This window comes from Malurus melanocephalus, unplaced genomic scaffold (assembly GCF_030028575.1).
Source record: "Malurus melanocephalus ecotype Western Australia unplaced genomic scaffold, MMel_1.1 scaffold_504, whole genome shotgun sequence".
Lineage (NCBI taxonomy): Eukaryota > Metazoa > Chordata > Aves > Passeriformes > Maluridae > Malurus > Malurus melanocephalus.
The window spans coordinates 371,074-387,515 of NW_026623736.1; the positions used below are offsets into that span (position 1 = coordinate 371,074).

General features: G+C 41.2%; 1 protein-coding gene across 2 annotated transcripts; it reads left to right on the top strand.

Moving 5' to 3' along the window:
• Positions 1–343: 343 nt before the first annotated feature.
• On the top strand, positions 344–15,476 carry PRPSAP2 (phosphoribosyl pyrophosphate synthetase associated protein 2). Of its 2 annotated transcripts, XM_057381282.1 has the most exons (12): positions 344–518; positions 2,698–2,817; positions 3,263–3,413; positions 4,522–4,574; positions 4,698–4,764; positions 5,706–5,878; positions 6,801–6,916; positions 10,157–10,212; positions 12,467–12,615; positions 13,118–13,188; positions 14,137–14,283; positions 14,793–15,476. In XM_057381282.1, exons 3-12 carry the CDS (start codon positions 3,295–3,297, stop codon positions 14,949–14,951), a joined length of 1,110 nt encoding a protein of 369 aa, XP_057237265.1. In that variant the 5' UTR covers positions 344–518; positions 2,698–2,817; positions 3,263–3,294; the 3' UTR covers positions 14,952–15,476. The 2 variants fall into 2 exon arrangements, with proteins under 2 accessions (XP_057237265.1, XP_057237266.1); XM_057381283.1 differs by lacking the exon at positions 2,698–2,817.
• The last annotated feature ends 966 nt before the right edge of the window (positions 15,477–16,442 follow it).

The window sequence follows — 16,442 nt, forward strand, 5'->3', positions numbered from 1 at the left end:
AGCTCTCTTCAACTCCTTAAGCAGAGACACGAGAGATTCAGATTAGATATYAGGAAAAYTGTTTTCGTTGTCCGTGTGGTCAGGCATTGRAATGGGTGCTCAGGTAGGCGGTGGMATCACCATCCCCGAAGGTGTTGAAGAGGCATCCGGATCTGGCGCTGGGTGATGGGGTTTCGCTGTAGTGCTGGGTGGAACTAGATGATCTTGAAGGYCTCGTCCGATCCTGATGATTCTAAAATTTTGAGACTCAGTGATTCCARGACCCCGTCCCGCTCCCCGCCGAGCACAGAGAGGKKRRGRRGRARRWKGSSSCSSRWYCCCYYMRSSSYKRRSSGGRARSGGGGGGGGGCGTCGCCTCGGGCCCGCCCCTCCCGCCCGCKCTCCCTCCCTCACGCCCCGCCGCCATCTTGCCCGCGGAGCACCGGAGGGGCTGAGCTCCGCCGCCGCCTCTGCCTCTCCCCCTCCTTCCCCTCCGGCCGGGCCGCTTTCTCCCGCGGCCGGGGGGCCGGAGCCGGCAGGTAAGGCCTTCAGCGAGGGGTACGCCCGGCCGCTCAGCCCACCTCAGCCGGCTGTGTGAGGGCAGGACATCCCCCTTCCCCACACGGGGTTTCGGTGCCTGAGGAATGGGCTACTTCGTCCTTCCTTCAGGGGATGGAGACCCTCTCCTGGGAGGCCTCTTTGCGGGGCTGCTTGGGCAATCCCCAAGCRCCACAGGTGAGGGGCAGCGGCGTGGGGCTGCTGCGTGCCCGGGCCGCTSCCGGGGAGSTGGGATGGGACCCACAGGGACCACAGGGCCTGTGAAACCCACCTGGAGCATCTAAAGACTGGTAGGGAGGTGTGGGTTGGGAAGGGTCTGTTAGCCCAGGGARATCGGTGAGTGTGGAGGGCCGGAAAAAGCCCCTGTGGAGAGATTGGTGAGAGGGTGCAGATTCCCTCCATCCCATGGGGATCCATTCCTTGGTACCATGGTTATCCCACACAGTTCTCTTTCTGCCTCTGTTGCTTTCTGTGTGGACATGCTCAGTTCATGCAGGCATAAAGCCATGTGTTCCCGGTAGTTGTCGTGCTCATCGTGATGTGTCTGTGTAATTCTGTGCAGCCCAGAAGGAAAGGCAGGAGTTTGTGCTGCAGCCTGTTCTGTGGTGCTTTTGTTCTCCCAATTCTTGGAAGGTTGGTCCACCTCACATCAGTGTGTTATGGTTCCGTGTACCCGCGTGGAGTCATGTCTTTGCACATCTAATAAAGTTTTGTGAGCTTGCTTTCATCCCAACACCTGTTTGAAGGTTGATAYATCCATATTACTCTTTAGATGCACCTTCTCTGTCCACACACACCCTAGCCCACTTGAGCTGCTGAAGTACATCCACAAGCAAAGTCCTTGACCTATAGTTACATGAAGAGCAATGTTCATTGTTAGTTATAAATACATTGGTACCTTATTGTGGTGTAAAGTGCACCCTCAGCAATGGTTGGGAGCCAATAACTCATCTTTTCAGATCTCTTAACACTCCTCATTTCTCTAATCCATGGAGCAAAGAGGACACACATTTGGATAAAAAATAAGCCTTTTGAACAGTATTAATACATTTAGTAACACAGAAAGTTATCTCCATGCTGTTCCCATGCACACAAGCAGAGTGCTCTCAGGTGGTGTTCTGAGACCTAAGAGCATTTCAGGTTTGTGCTCACTGATGGAGCTGAGATGGATCTTGAATACCATMATGAATATTTGATGGGTGATGGCCATTAGTTGACAGCTGGGAGTTGCAGAGAGAGGGTGAGCAGCAGAACAGAGAAACACTATCAAAGAGATGTGGGTTTTTAGATATTTAATTTGGGATGCATAGGGGTCTTGCTTTAGGGATATGRGGGTGACCCTTCTGGTATTAGTGGAGTGAAACATTCAGGCTTTCTGGGGCTGAAGTTGTTGCTGTTTGTGCTCGATCTCTGCACAGTTTGGAGGTTCTGATGACAGGCAGGTTTTCATTCACAGTTGTTGAGCAGAGCTCAGCCTTGGCATCAACAGATTCCTTGTTAGGAAGCTCCTGACTTGACTCTGACTCTTCATGAGAGTGAATCAGGTTCTTCTGACAAASTTAAGCCGAGCGAGATTGTGTCTGGTTGTAAAGGAGGTGAAAAGGAGTTGCATTACAGACCTAGCCAGCTGTTCCTGTAAATACAAAACTCTTGTTTTTCTTTTAGTTGCTGTTTTGGAGTACTTAATAGTTGATACATCATCAGTTTTTTTCTAATGGATTACATGTGACTATTAGATAATTTGGTTTCTCAGCAGGGAGGTGTTTACCAGGAAAGAAGTTACTGATTTAGCTGTAACTTCTGTTTACTTTGGTTTAAATCATACTACTCATATTTAATATTTCCAGTCCCTTACATGATCCTGAAATGGATCATTGAGGATTGGATTATTTATACAGCAGAAGTGAAGTGCAGCAGGATTTTGAGTTGAATGCTGTTGCAGTCTATCCAGGGCTGCTGGTCAATGTGATTTTTTTCCCTCTTATTTGACTAAAATTTTATAGTAGAAGTAATTGTGAAAATGTGATGTACCAAAAATAATAATAAAATCTAATCCCATTAAATCCTTGGTGAGATTAGTGGTTTGCGTCTTTATTTGGAGCAAAAAAACCCCAACAATTATACTGATTGCCTCCTGATACTTTTCTCCTGTTTTCACAGGAGAAATATTGCTTTCAAAGAATGATAACAGCTGCTTCAGCAAGTGGATTTGCTGTGCAAGAGGTCATTATTTGCAGCTGCCAGCTTTATTGAATTCTTCCTTACATTTCATCCTTATTTGTAAGTTTATAAGTTACTGCAAAGTGATGAAAAGAGACTCAGCTATGGAAAWAGACTTTTCTAACCAGGAACCAGGAGCTCTCTTTAGCTCAGATCCACCCATGACTGCTTTGTGATCTTGGGAAAGTCAATAAATATTGCTCAGTTCTGGAAAATGAACTGGGCAAGTTGATGGAAAAATGTATCAGTGTTACTGGATGATAGCCTGTGGAAAAAAAGTTAAAAAAAAAAAAAAGGAAGAAACCTGTTGATTCTAGAAGGGGGGGTCTTTGGAGAGCTGTAGGGAGCTATTAAAGTGGGGTAAAAAATATTAAGGATGCTGGAATATTCATCTTATGGGAAACTACACTTTATAAACAGAGAAAGTGTTTTAGGTTTTTTTTTCTTGTTTGTTTTTATAGTTTTGTTTTTAATATGTCTTTAAATGACCTTTGATCTCTTGCAGTCTTTTAGAAGCGGCAGAACAACTTAGGGTTGATGTTTTGTGTGCCATCAACTGAATTTGGGGCCATCATGAATATCACCAAGGGTGGGCTGGTGCTGTTTTCAGCTAATTCCAATTCCTCATGCATGGAACTGTCCAAGAGGATTGCTGAGTAAGTAAATCTGCAGGGGATCTTGGGATCTTGAGTTGTTCTGGTGGGACTTGTTTTGGTGGCCACTTGATTTCCCTGTTTAAGGAAAGTTACATGGGAAAGCTGCCATGGTTTGCACTATGAAGTGCTCTCTATTGCAATTATATTTCAGCAGCTCAATAATGAAGAGAGTAACTTGTGTTTGAATTGTTCTGTGGCAGGTTGTGATTGGCTGCCACATTTTATGGGAAACACGTAGGGCAATTCATGTTTGGATAGTGTTAAATCATCACGGCAGAAGTTTTCTTACTCCTTGTATTGGGSTTTTTTTAGGCAGGAAAACTGCATCCCTCCTGCTTTCTGTATATTTTGGACAGGAACATTACTTTAGCCTTAATCCATGAACAGCTTCAACAGAAGTTTTATGACTTAAATAAATTTTTACTGTGCTAATTAGGATGCATAAAATTTCTAGGAATATTGCACAGGGTGGATTTCTTCCAGAGGCTTATTTACCCAAAGTTAGGTGCGATAGGAGGAGAAGGGGGAGTGCAGAGGAACTCAGGTTACGTRTGGAAAGAATTTGGAGCTGAGTGCAGAAAATACTCTGGACTCCTTTTTGTAGTGATGGGGTCTAGCTAATGCTGACAGGGAATAAATGCAGCAGATATTATTCATCCATGAGCCATAAAATAGTGCTTGTTACTCTTTCCTCTTCACTCTGCATTGACTTTGTTTCTATAGAAAATAAARTTTTTAAGTGGTTTTTAAGTATTGCGTGAATATATGTTGCCACATGTATGTGTATACAGGTAGGGCAAGAAATGTATTAAAAATTAGAAATTGTTGCTTGATTTAGTATTCAAACATTTTTTTTCTGCTACTTGTTCTGAGCTTGACTTAAAAATAAGTTTAGCATAGTCTGCAGTGCAGCTTTTGGAAATTGKAGGTGCTTTGTCAAGAGATGTTCACTGTAATTACTGGGTTTATGGTTTGGGATTTTCTTGCCTTGGTTTTTTCCCATGGAATGCAGCCTTTTCAGTAACTATTGCATTATATGGGATTTACATTTATATGTTTTGTCCTTCCTTTCTCCTTACTGACTTTTACTTTTTTTCTATTCTGGCAGGCGTTTGGGAGTTGAGATGGGGAAAGTTCAGGTTTATCAAGAGCCAAACAGAGGTGAGCATGTAATTAGCAAAACTGGGAATGKATCTAATGCTGATTTTCATGTATTGGCTCCATTTTTCTTAGACTCTAAGGAGTTTTGCTATTGCAAATATTACATATTTCTCTTCTTGGCAGAAACACGAGTGCAGATTCAGGAGTCTGTGAGAGGAAAGGATGTATTTATCATCCAAACAGTTTCAAAGTGAGTAACTGTTTAAAGACCCTGTGCTAGCATTTGACATGGACTGTCCATAGGAATACTTCTGGTTTTTATTTTTAATTACCTTTTATGTTTGTGATACAGTGTAATAAGCTTAGATTAACTAGATCGAGGCTTTCCTTTGTGGGGTGGTTTTGTGACTGGTTTTGGGGTTTTTTTAATATGTACAAAAAGACAATCAGCATTATCTAACTTCCATTATTTTAATTTTCAGTGAATATATCAATAAAACCTATCCCCTTGGTCTCTGCGTTCTTTCCCTAAGTGTATTCTTTTGCTTCTGTCATTCTCTTTAAATTCTTCTCTTTTCAGCTCCCTATCTCTAAAATCATCACAAAAGTTCTAGATGTATGGGGAATGTTTCCTGGGCAATGATGTTTCCTGGTCTGTGATTCGGGAGTTCTTTAATTTTATGTGAAAAGAACTTTACAAATGCTTAGACTTTTTTTAATGGCAGAAATAGTAGATCTTAGTTGATGACCAATTCTYTAAAAAAATGTACCCTCTCAGTCTCTTAATTTCAGGCAGAGAATAGATGCTAATTATTAAGAATTTAGTATCTGGCCTGTTGTTGGCTTGAACAGTAGAGGAATATGTTGTAAAGTATGACTTTTCCTTAAAAAAATTCATGTGAAAAAAATTGTATTGGAGATGAATTATGGACGATTTTGTTACAGCAACATGGAATAACAAAATTGTCCAAAGTAACCAATTAAAAAAAAAAAAAAAAGAAGTGTAATTCTGGTGAAAAAATAAAATGCTGAGTTGAGAGTACTTGTCATTCTGAGGGACACAGCTGAATTCTTAGTGATGTTCACTCTGCCATCATACTTCGGTATGAAATCCCTGGAGTGGGTGTAARTACTGTATTGAATACAGGATTTTTATGCACCAGATACAGAAGCAGATGTTTCTCTTTGCAGGGATGTGAATACCACGATCATGGAGCTTCTGATCATGGTGTATGCGTGTAAAACCTCCTGTGCCAAAAGCATTATTGGAGTGATTCCTTACTTCCCCTACAGCAAACAGTGCAAGATGAGGAAAAGGGGCTCCATTGTCTCTAAATTGCTGGCCTCAATGATGTGCAAAGCTGGTAAGAATGTGGCTGTCCTTTAATAATCAGGGCAAAGGGGGCTCCTGCTGTCAGGTTCCAGGTCTAGAGAGATCTGTACACAAATTTGGACTCTGTTTAAAAGTAACTGCCAAGCTTTTCATGTGTTTAAAACCWACATAAAAAGGAGAATGTAATTAGAAATGTTTCCAAATGATGAGATTATAAAAAATCCAAATTTGTTAGGACCATTTTACATTGAGCTGTAGTGAATTGACAGAATGAGTCTGCTGGGCTCAGCTGCTTTGGGCTGTGGTATCCACCTGTCATAATAACCATTCTTTGCCTTTCTTACAGTCTGGAACAGTTGTGCCTTGTCATTTCTGGCTTGTTTTTTACTTGCTGGATGAATGCACTTTGTCCTTTACATTTGAGACCATGTGGGAGAATGRGATTCATTTTCACAGCCTTCAACACATTTTCTATTCCTTTCCTTTCACTCTCATCCCTGGAAAAAAACAGGCAGTTAATAATAAACTGTGTGATTTGGGTGGTTATTTTGAGAGAAGGGGGTTTTGGTTAGGAGCTGGGCCCATTTTTCAGTTCAAAACTCTAATGAGCGTGCCAGGGTCTTGCTGTGTGACATAGGACAAATTAGTGCTTCCATTTTGTCCCAAGTCCAATGGAGAAGGATCTTGCCTGCCTCAGTGTGGCACTGCAGAGTCAGTTATGTGCAGTGTTCTGAGGTTCTTTTAAAAAAAAACACTGTAGAAGTCTCAAAACATTTTAATGCCAGTGTGCTCAAGAGGGACATGATTAATTTGTTAAATACTTTCACTTAGTGTTCTTGTGCAGCTTAGAGATTTTGTGGACAAACTGCAGTGAAACTTAGAAAAATAAAGCGTGTCTGTTCTCTCTTACTTTTCTTGATGTACTTTGTGTGTCTTATTACTTCATTTTAAAGGACTAACTCATCTTATTACCATGGATTTGCATCAGAAGGAAATCCAGGGCTTCTTCAATATTCCAGTTGATAACTTGAGAGCATCCCCATTTTTACTCCAGTACATCCAAGAAGAGGTGAGGAAGGCCTACTATTACAGTTGTTTTGTTTTTTTTAAATTCCTTTTTTGTCATGGTTCAGGGCATGTGAAACGAATCCCTCTGAAAAAATTAACTCTTCAAACTGAATTTTAAGGGAGGACTGGTCTTATTGGGCAGGGAGTGAGGTTGGGTGTTTGGTTCTTCTCTTCCCCACWTGCTTAACTTTTGCTTTCATTAGGAGTTGGTGTTTTCTTACCCATGCAGCAATTCTATATCTAAGTAAAAATAGTCTCCTAACACTGAAAAAAAGAGGATTTTCTTGCTCTCGATGTCCTCTTCCTTTCCTGTTTCCAGTTTCCTTGACATTTATAGGATGGGTTGCTTGTGTGGGTATAAATTTAAATCACATTATAGAAACACTTGGAAGTTGTAAACRATGGGAGAGCCTATTGATTGTGCTCTGAAAGTAAGACTGGTGGGTGGAAATCTCACCCACTGTTTGTTCAGACTGCATGTCTTGACTTGAGGAGCTTAACTTGGGATGTTCYGTGCCTCCATTTCTCCATCTTATTTTTATAAGGGTTTTGAGAAGTGCTACWGCTAGATTCACCTATACAAAATGTGCAGATGATAATTGTAGGTATAAGATACACGTTAAGCCTCTGACTAATAGTAATTTAGAATAAAGCAAGTGCTTTCTTCCTGGTGAGAGAAAAGGTTTAGCTCACTCTTGCTTTTGAGTCCAAGCTATCTTTTTATAGAGATAGGAATGCTTCAATTTAAAAAACAAAACACACCCCACTCCACCCCCTTAGAGAAACCCAAACCAACATGATTTTATTATGACAGTATTAAAATCTGTTTGGGGAATTAGTTACCATTTGAATCCCTCATTATAGTTTCATTTGGTAATAGAGTCAAAGAGRATGGTAGAACAAAACTCCAGGCTTTGGCTTTGCCCCAGTCATTGTGAACACATCTTGTGTTCCAGGACAGAAGTATTGCACTTGTAAGCACTTCTAACTTTAAAAAAGGAACAAAAGTGGAGAACAAATAAGCAGACACAAGACAAGTTGTGCCTTAATGTGTTGCTTTAAAGTGTGGTTTATGGTTGATAACAAGATCATGGTCCTGATTTGGTCTTGAAACACATTTTGATTCCTGAGCTTTTAATGATKTACAGAGAATTGTTGCAGCTTTGAGTCTGGCACTGCTGTGCAGCCATTTGTAGAGATCTGAAATATGTGTAGACAAGTTGCAAAAGATACTTTTAGTCTTCATTCCTCTGCTCATCCATGAGGGGCCTTTCTAAAACTGGAGGTGTCTGAATGGATGTGATCACATGGGATCTCTGTTGGCAAGTACCTTCAGCCAGATAATTTATAGTATCTTTTCTTAAAAACTTTGATCTGCTGCTGCTCAGGAGGAATTTAGTATTCCTCTCAGGTTCCTGGTGGCTGCAGCTTTCTGGATATCCTGCACAGGGAATGCCAGAGCTTCSAAAGCAGTGGGAATCATGGTGGGATGTACTGAGGAGCATGAAATGGAGTCCAGCTTGATAAGAAGGAAGGTCACAAAAAAAGGTTGAYTAAAAGTTAGGAGGATGAGGGCTTGTAGTTGTTTCCAGCTGGAAATTTATGCCTAGGTGTGAAGAGAATTACTTGGTGTTCTGTCTGTGGTGAAGACAGTCCAGTCAGTGAAATTCATGAAATAATTAGGTGGTTTTCCTGTTTGCTTTTGACAAATGTTGGATACTTGATGGCTTCTCTTTGCTTTGTGCACGTGTTAATCCCAGGGTGACGTAGCCCTTTGTTACATGGAGTTGTTGACACCTTCRTGTCTTTTGGATGACATTTCTGACTTTATGACTTCAATTTTGAAGAGCTGAGAACAAATTCAGTAATTTGGCAGGGGAAAAATGAGGCAACGATGTCTGAACAAGATCAAAGCCTTTATTATGTCAAGTGACAGGCCCTGCCTTGTCCATACCTTCCGTCATGTTAATCTTTGTAGCCTCTTGTATAACTCTGTGTTTATAAAAGACAGAACGTGCTGAATTCCYAGTTTATAGGTGGAGTTACTAATGTTGTGGATTATTAATGTTGCCTGACATCCTTAGAAAATTTATTTTCGGCTGGTTGAGCCCTTGCCTAAATTCAGAACTTAATTTTTCTTTCTGATGCCCATTTCAGGCAGAGCTTTTGGAAATAATCAGCCAGTGCAATTTGTAAGTTTGAGGATAAGATTGTGGAAGCACTTACCTTGTCTGTGTTTGCAGAAACCCCAAGCATTTCTGTACTCTGGAATGGGTATTTGACATCTGCCAGCAAGGTGGGGAGCTGCATGACAGGGTCTCATCCCCACAGATCTGTGAAATTACATCTATAGCAGATCAGTTTGCAGGTATTTAGTAAAGAGTCTTCCATCCCTTAACACTGGGGTTCTGAGGACTGAACCTGCTCTGTAGGACTTTGTTTGGCTCAGGTTTTGGCCAGTGGATAGGACAGACAAGTTCTCTTTAAGCTGTTCTCCATAGAAATGGATCATCCCAGGGCAGCACAGTGAAGAAAAAGGCTGAGTTTGCAAGGAGTGGGGTAAGATGGGATACCAGAGGGAACATAGCTGCTGTTGGAAAGGGGGACTGGAAGTGTGAATGGTGGAATGCTTGAGAAGTTACGGACGAGTCAGATGAATCTGGAGTCACTGTGTGCAGGGAATATGGAGATGAGAATAAGAAACTTTTGAAAGATGGGGGCTAGAATGCTGGTTAGATGGAAAGCAGGAATCTGGAGTGAAACAGGTCCAGCAAAATTAGGAGCAGACTGAGCTTGTTAAGCCTGGCTGAAGTACCTGTGAGACCTCAGAGGGAAACCCAGGTGTGACTTTCCTCAGGGTACTCTGTAAAGCAATAGGAAATGGTGAAATGCTGGTTTTTGGTGATTGAAGACAGTTGAAGGTGAACAGGAAACTTTAATTTTGATGGTTTCCTGYTTCTTTTAATACTTGTGGGTGAAACCCTGATGTTCTAAAGGAGTTACTTTTCTGTTATCTGTACCATAAAATGTACAGTTTGAAGTTAACATCTGAATTTTYTAAGTACATGTTTTTACTGAGCTGTCAACTCTGATCATGTACCGTGGATTCTTGAGGTTGCTTTCGTAGGTAAACTGTTTGATGCTTAAAATTCTTCTGGCAAAATAAAGTTCTCTGATTCTTACTGAGTTTAAATTTGTCTAAAGATATGAAGTGGACATTGCTATCTGTTATTTACTACAGATACCAGACTACAGGAATGCTGTAATTGTGGCCAAATCTCCTGCGTCTGCAAAGAGGTGGGTAAGATCTGCTCTCTTGCCGTAGAGCAGGAAATCTCTGTCGGGATTTTGTTCTTAGGATCAAATGATGGGCAGATATCCAATAATCACAAGATGCAGCCTTCACACTCCTCCCAGTTCTGCTCTGTCAGCTGTGTAGTTTTTACATCATYGCTGCAAACATAATAAATCTAAGGAAATTAAAAACCCATACAAAAGGATGGGGTAAATCAGTGCAGTGCTTATGATAAAGAAGGCTTTTAATCATGTTATATTTGTGTGGATTTACATTATAAATTTCCTGCTTTGAGGCAAAATGGCTGGAAGAGTAATGTAATTAATCCACAAAAGTTTCTTAACGTGGGCATAACTAAGAACGTAGTTGATTAGATCCTAAATACAGATGGTGAAACTGGGTTTGCTGTTTGAGATGATTTTGATTGTGAAGTCTTTGGTGGTTGAATGACTGTTCTTAATCCTTGAAGCTTTTTAGTTGACTGTTCCTAAACTCTGGAATTACAGTGCTGTCAGCAGGTGCTGTAAGAGCTAGATGATGGTTTAAGAGACGCTGGATTTGCTGTGGTGACAAACCAAGAATTTGTGGAAAAGTTATTTAGACTTMCATGCCAATGAATTGTGATATTCTGTGTTTTTCATATTTTGTATAGCAAAWCACCTTTTGTCATCCTTTTCTCCAGCAGTACTTTTTGTGATTTCTTTTGTTTTGGCCAGGTAATTTTGCATTTCTTTCTTTTCCATTTCTTTTCTACTGTGTCAGTATTGCCTCTTGGGTGGAGACAGGCATTTGTTGTAGCATTTTAATGCTTATCCAGTAATTGTTAATGCCAGCAAATGGAGAGATGAGTTACACATTACACAGTGATTTCTGGAGGAAAAGATCCCAGAACTGTATTGTTTAGCTTCTTCATGCAYATCTATGAGTATCAAAGGACAGTATTTGAGGAGTTACGTTGTATGAGAAGGATGATTAGATGTTTCAGCTTAATCCAGGCTGAAAACAATYTAGGAAAATGCTTTTGATGAATGCCTGCTTGTGAAAAAGAACCCTTGCATGGTGAAGTTCAGAACGACTCTGCGGTTTCTGAGCTCTGAGAAAATTAATGAATAATTTTATTGTTACTTAGAACTTTATTCAGTTTAATATTGCATTTTAAGGTAATTATTATGGTTTTATTGATAGAATTATGTCTGCTAAGTCATAACTTAATGTTTGGAATAATAATTACCTGTAATTAACTACTTGCAAAAATACTGTAACTGTRTGATAACCACAGGGTGGAAGATTTTTCATTTTTAATTAACTGAGTGTCACGATGGGCAAATTATTCTCCAGACTTTGGATTGTTTGGACAGTGAAACAAGGCTTAAGGACAGAGGAGGTGATTCAGGCACAGCTCTGAGGTGCTGATGTTAGAGCTGAGTGAATCACTCTGGATGTGCTGGGCTTACTTGAACCAGAGGAGRCTTAGATCCTTAGGCAGGATCCTCAACCCTTGGGTGTGCAAGGTAACGTGGGTTGGATGTGCTAATTTGTATTTGCTGCTTCCAATATCTGGGATGCAAATTTCTATTTCCCGACTCTGCTTTTTTCACTCCCCCAGCTAAACTTACACTTCTTTACAGAAATTTCTAATTTTAGTTGAAGAAATATTGTACTGTGAAGGAACTTCATGACAGCTAATTAAAAACATCCAAGCTGTTCAACCTCATGTGTGGTTTGTCAGGCAGGATGATCATCTGGGTCTCATTTTCTGTAGGGTATCTCAGGTTATGTGTCAGCAGGTCATGGATATTGTCTTTATTTAGTACTAAAATAAATAGATGAACACTTTCTTTCTTTTTTCATGTAATTTTTTTTCCAATTAAATGTAGACAATCCAGATATCAAGGCTGTTCTTGGTTGCTGTTAGATGTGTCCTGCTAAAGCATGAGATCGAAGAATGCTGAAAGGCTAGAAAGTGTTTTTTGGGCAAAGCAGAAGGGAGTAGTCAGCATTATGTGACTTGCAGCATTTCTCCTGTTGCTTTAAGGCCCATATGGGCACTTTGAAGGTTATTCTAACTTTAACAAACTGATAAAAACAAGATACTGAGAGGCAGCTGATTTCTTCCATGAGCTCTCCTAAAATTTTAGGATCATTTGACTTCCCTCTGTAACATTAGAAATAAAATGGAAATATATTACGATTGTACATATGTGAATTATTTTAAATTTAACCTTTTTCTGTGTTCTTTTAACCCTTTTCCTGCAGGGCACAGTCGTTTGCTGAGCGCTTACGGTTGGGAATCGCTGTGATCCACGGGGAAGCTCAGGATGCTGAGTCAGACATGGTGGATGGTCGGCACTCACCTCCTACAGCCAAATACGTAGCTGCTATCCAYCCCAGTCTGGAGATTCCCAGTAAGTAAGTGTGTGTGAGAAAGTGTTGCTTGTTGTTTTTCATGGGTTTGGTGGTCTGGCAGTCATGGACTGTCTAAAAGGAGTGGCTATTCATAGAGAAAGATTATTTTTTTTACTTAGCGAGGGGAAAAAGATTCCTTGCTTGAATGTGGATGTAWCCTGCAGCTGGCCAGCAAAACTGCAGTGCATAAATCCAGCTTGACAACTTGGGTGTCAATGGGTGACTGAACTGGTTGTGCCTGCAGGCCGCTCTGTTTCTATGCTGAAATTAAGAAATGAATTGATATTCAGGTATAAATTAATATAGTTAATATTTTAATTAAGCTTAAAAATTATTTATGCATTAGTGGTTTTTGTCAGTAATGCTRTTGCAATAGTTGCTGCTTCATGTTCTCTGTAATGGTGTTGATCCATCAGACATTTCCATAATTGAAGTAAATTATATAAACATTCTCTTTTCTTTCTCCTTTCCTCCCCTCTTAATACATTTCCTATTAACCAGTGCTGATTCCCAAGGAAAAACCACCCATCACAGTTGTTGGAGATGTAGGAGGAAGAATAGCTATCATTGTGGTAAGTAAGATGCCATCACTTCTCRTAAATCATATTAAACATGTGGAAGTTGCAGAAATCAAGTAGCTGTTCTGAATCAGCCTCTAAACCTGGGTTGCTGGTGGATTTCTGATACCATGGGGCAGCACTGAGCACATTCACAAAGCTGACTGTGAGCTATGAAGAGATCCACTCTGAAAAGCAGCATTTGGATCTTATTTCCATGAGTTGAGCTGTGAAATTCTGTTCAGTGCGTACCTGAAAGGGAGGGGGTTCAGGTGGTGCYTGCATGTGACAGAAGGGGAGAATCATCTTGTTCCTGGTGGTGAATTTAAAAATAACAGTGAAGTCGAGATGATGGACATGGACTTGTTGGAGCAAGTCTGGAGGAGGCCACYAAGAGGGATGGAGCACCTCTGCTATGAGGAAAGGCTGAGAGAGCTGGAATTGTTCAGCCTAGGAAAGAGAAGGATCTGGAGTGACCTGATTGTAGCCTTCCAGTACCTGAAGGGAGTCTGCAATAAAGAGAATGTTTGTAAGGGCCTGGAGTGACAGCACAAGGGAGAATGGCTTCAGACTTACAAGAGAGTGGGGTCAGATTGGATATAAGGAAGAATTTTTTTCCCATGTATTAAGGGTGAGCTGTGGCTGCCCTATCCCTGGAAGTGTTCAATGCTGGGCTGGATGGAACTCTGAGCAACCAGATCTAGTGGAAGGTGTCCCTGCCCATGGCAGGGATTGGAAAGARATGATCTTTTAAGGTCCCTTCCAACCCAGGCCTTTCTATGATTCTATGATACACTTATGTTTTCTGTAAAACAGAATGTAATCTCTGGGCTTGTCAAGGAAAAGGGCAATTTTCTGATAGTTTGGGATTTGTTACACTTGGAAACACTGTACTGTTAGTCAGATGTGCTGTGTTGATCTGTCTGATGTGGTGAACCCTCAGTGACTCTGGGATTTTGACAGGATGACATCATAGATGACGTTGACAGCTTTCTGGCTGCGGCTGAGACCCTCAAGGAGAGAGGGGCCTACAAGATCTTTGTCATGGCCACCCATGGCCTGCTGTCCTCAGATGCTCCCCGGCTGATTGAGGAGTCTGCCATCGATGAAGTAAGTGTGGRTTCTGAGCTCTGATCAAATGATTTGGGATTTTTAAACGAGCAATTTTCTCTCCATTTGATTGTTGAAATATGATGGTATTAAGGATTTCAATGGGAGATTCCTGGGTTCAGGGTTTCTTACTATGGAATTGTGTGCTGGAATATTAGCATCCACATGTCCTTAAACTATAGCAGTGGGAAAAGTGGGAAATGGTGTGATGCTGGACTTTCAGTATCAGCAGACCTTTGCCTTCAGTGGGTGGATGTGATGTTTTTGTACCTTCTCCGGACCTGTGTGGCAGAACGAACGAAAGGAACGAGGGACAGTGCCATTAGTATCCATGGATACGTGCAACCCATAGCAACACATGGCACTTCTAAGATTTTGACCCTGACAGTAATGTAAAATGTTTTTTTATCAKCCAGGATGATTTTGTAAAACTCCCATTTACACTTCCAATAGGAAAGATGGAAAACATAACAGAGGTATACCTTCCTGATCATTTTTTCTTCCTGTAGGTGGTTGTTACAAACACAATTCCACATGAAATACAAAAACTWCAGTGCCCTAAAATCAAGACTGTGGATATCAGCATGATCCTCTCRGAAGCCATTCGCAGGATCCATAATGGGGAGTCCATGTCATACCTTTTCAGGAATATAGGACTGGATGATTAATGTTTCTTCCTCTAAAGAAACACCCCGGGCCAAACTGGAAGCGAACAGAGAACGAGCTGTGAAGCGTCGTGCTTACCTTAATATTTCTATTGAGCCACTTCTTGTTTTCTCTTGGTTTAAGTATCAAGGTAGAACAGTTTTTAAGAGCTTTTTTTTTTTTTTTCCTTGGCAGGGTTTTTTTGGGGGGTGGTGGGTGGGAATAAACATTTTACAAAAAACTGTTCTAGTTGCTTTTAGGTTAGATGCACTATACATGATGGAAAAATCTCACAAAACACTTGAGGCAAGAATTTGGCTTCTAAATTAAGCATTCCTTTTCCAAAGTTGCTTGCTACAAGTGCTTTAAATGATAACAGAATKAAGTGACTGTATAATATTTGCATTTTAAAAGCCAAAAAGGTTGTACTGTTGTATGCAGTTCAGTGATTTTGTAGGAGTGCTTTTATAGAAAAGCGTATGGAATATGCACCTGTATTTATTTTCTGCGACAAAGAATAAAGATTTGTTTTGTGTGAGCTTTCTAAAAATGTGCATGTGCTGGTCCCTTGTCTTCTAAACTGTGTGCTCTTAAATATGGCAGGTGGATGGCAGAGAGCAACAGGRACTTTCTCAGACAATGGYACAGGTTGTCCAGAGAAGCCCTGGCTGCCCCCAGGTTGGACAGRGCTTGGAGCAGCCTGGGATAGTGGAAAGTGTCCCTGCCCACAGCAAGGTTTTGGAATGAGATAATCCCTCCCAATCCAAACCATTCTGTGATTCTTTGACTTGGGAGTGTTTTACCAGCTGGTGTAGGTTCCAGCTGGTAAAATCCAAATCGGCTCATCACAGGTAAACTGGGGATTTTTATGAGGTTTCTTGCCTGCCCTGAACGTGTGGATGAGCTAAAAAATGGGCCACAGCGCAGAGCTGAACTTGTCCAGGTTTGTTTTCCCAACCATCCTTGGGCAGGTATGGGTGGAATGGCCGGCTGGCTGCCAGGCAGCTCCTGGTTCCGGAGACTCCAAATTCCTCACTTGTTACAGAGAAAACAGTGGTGGAATTGATGAGCATTTAGAGGTTGTTTGGTTTAATCTTTGCATCATGTCCTACAAATGAGTATAAAGCTTTTGGCATGTTCAGAAGTGAAAATTAACCTTTGTTGACACCGTTTCTATGTTGGAGACAAACTTCCAAGGACTTTGGAGGGTTCRTTGACTTTGAAGGATAAAACCAGATGCTTTCTTTAATGTTAATGGATACACCAGGCTGACTTATWGACACGTGTGGGTACTTTGGATGTGTTAATGCAGGTCAAATTCCAGCTGAGCACTGAGGGGGAAGGTCAGTTCCTTTCACGGATGTGCAGAGCTGCTCCCGTTGCCACCGCGGCTCCTTCAAAGAGAGGAGAATTGCTGACCTGACTCAGTGATGGGTATATTAACTACACTGTGTTTATTTTATTACTGAGACCTTGTGAAAGCATGCTGCCAGTTGGGACCGAGCCATCCAAGC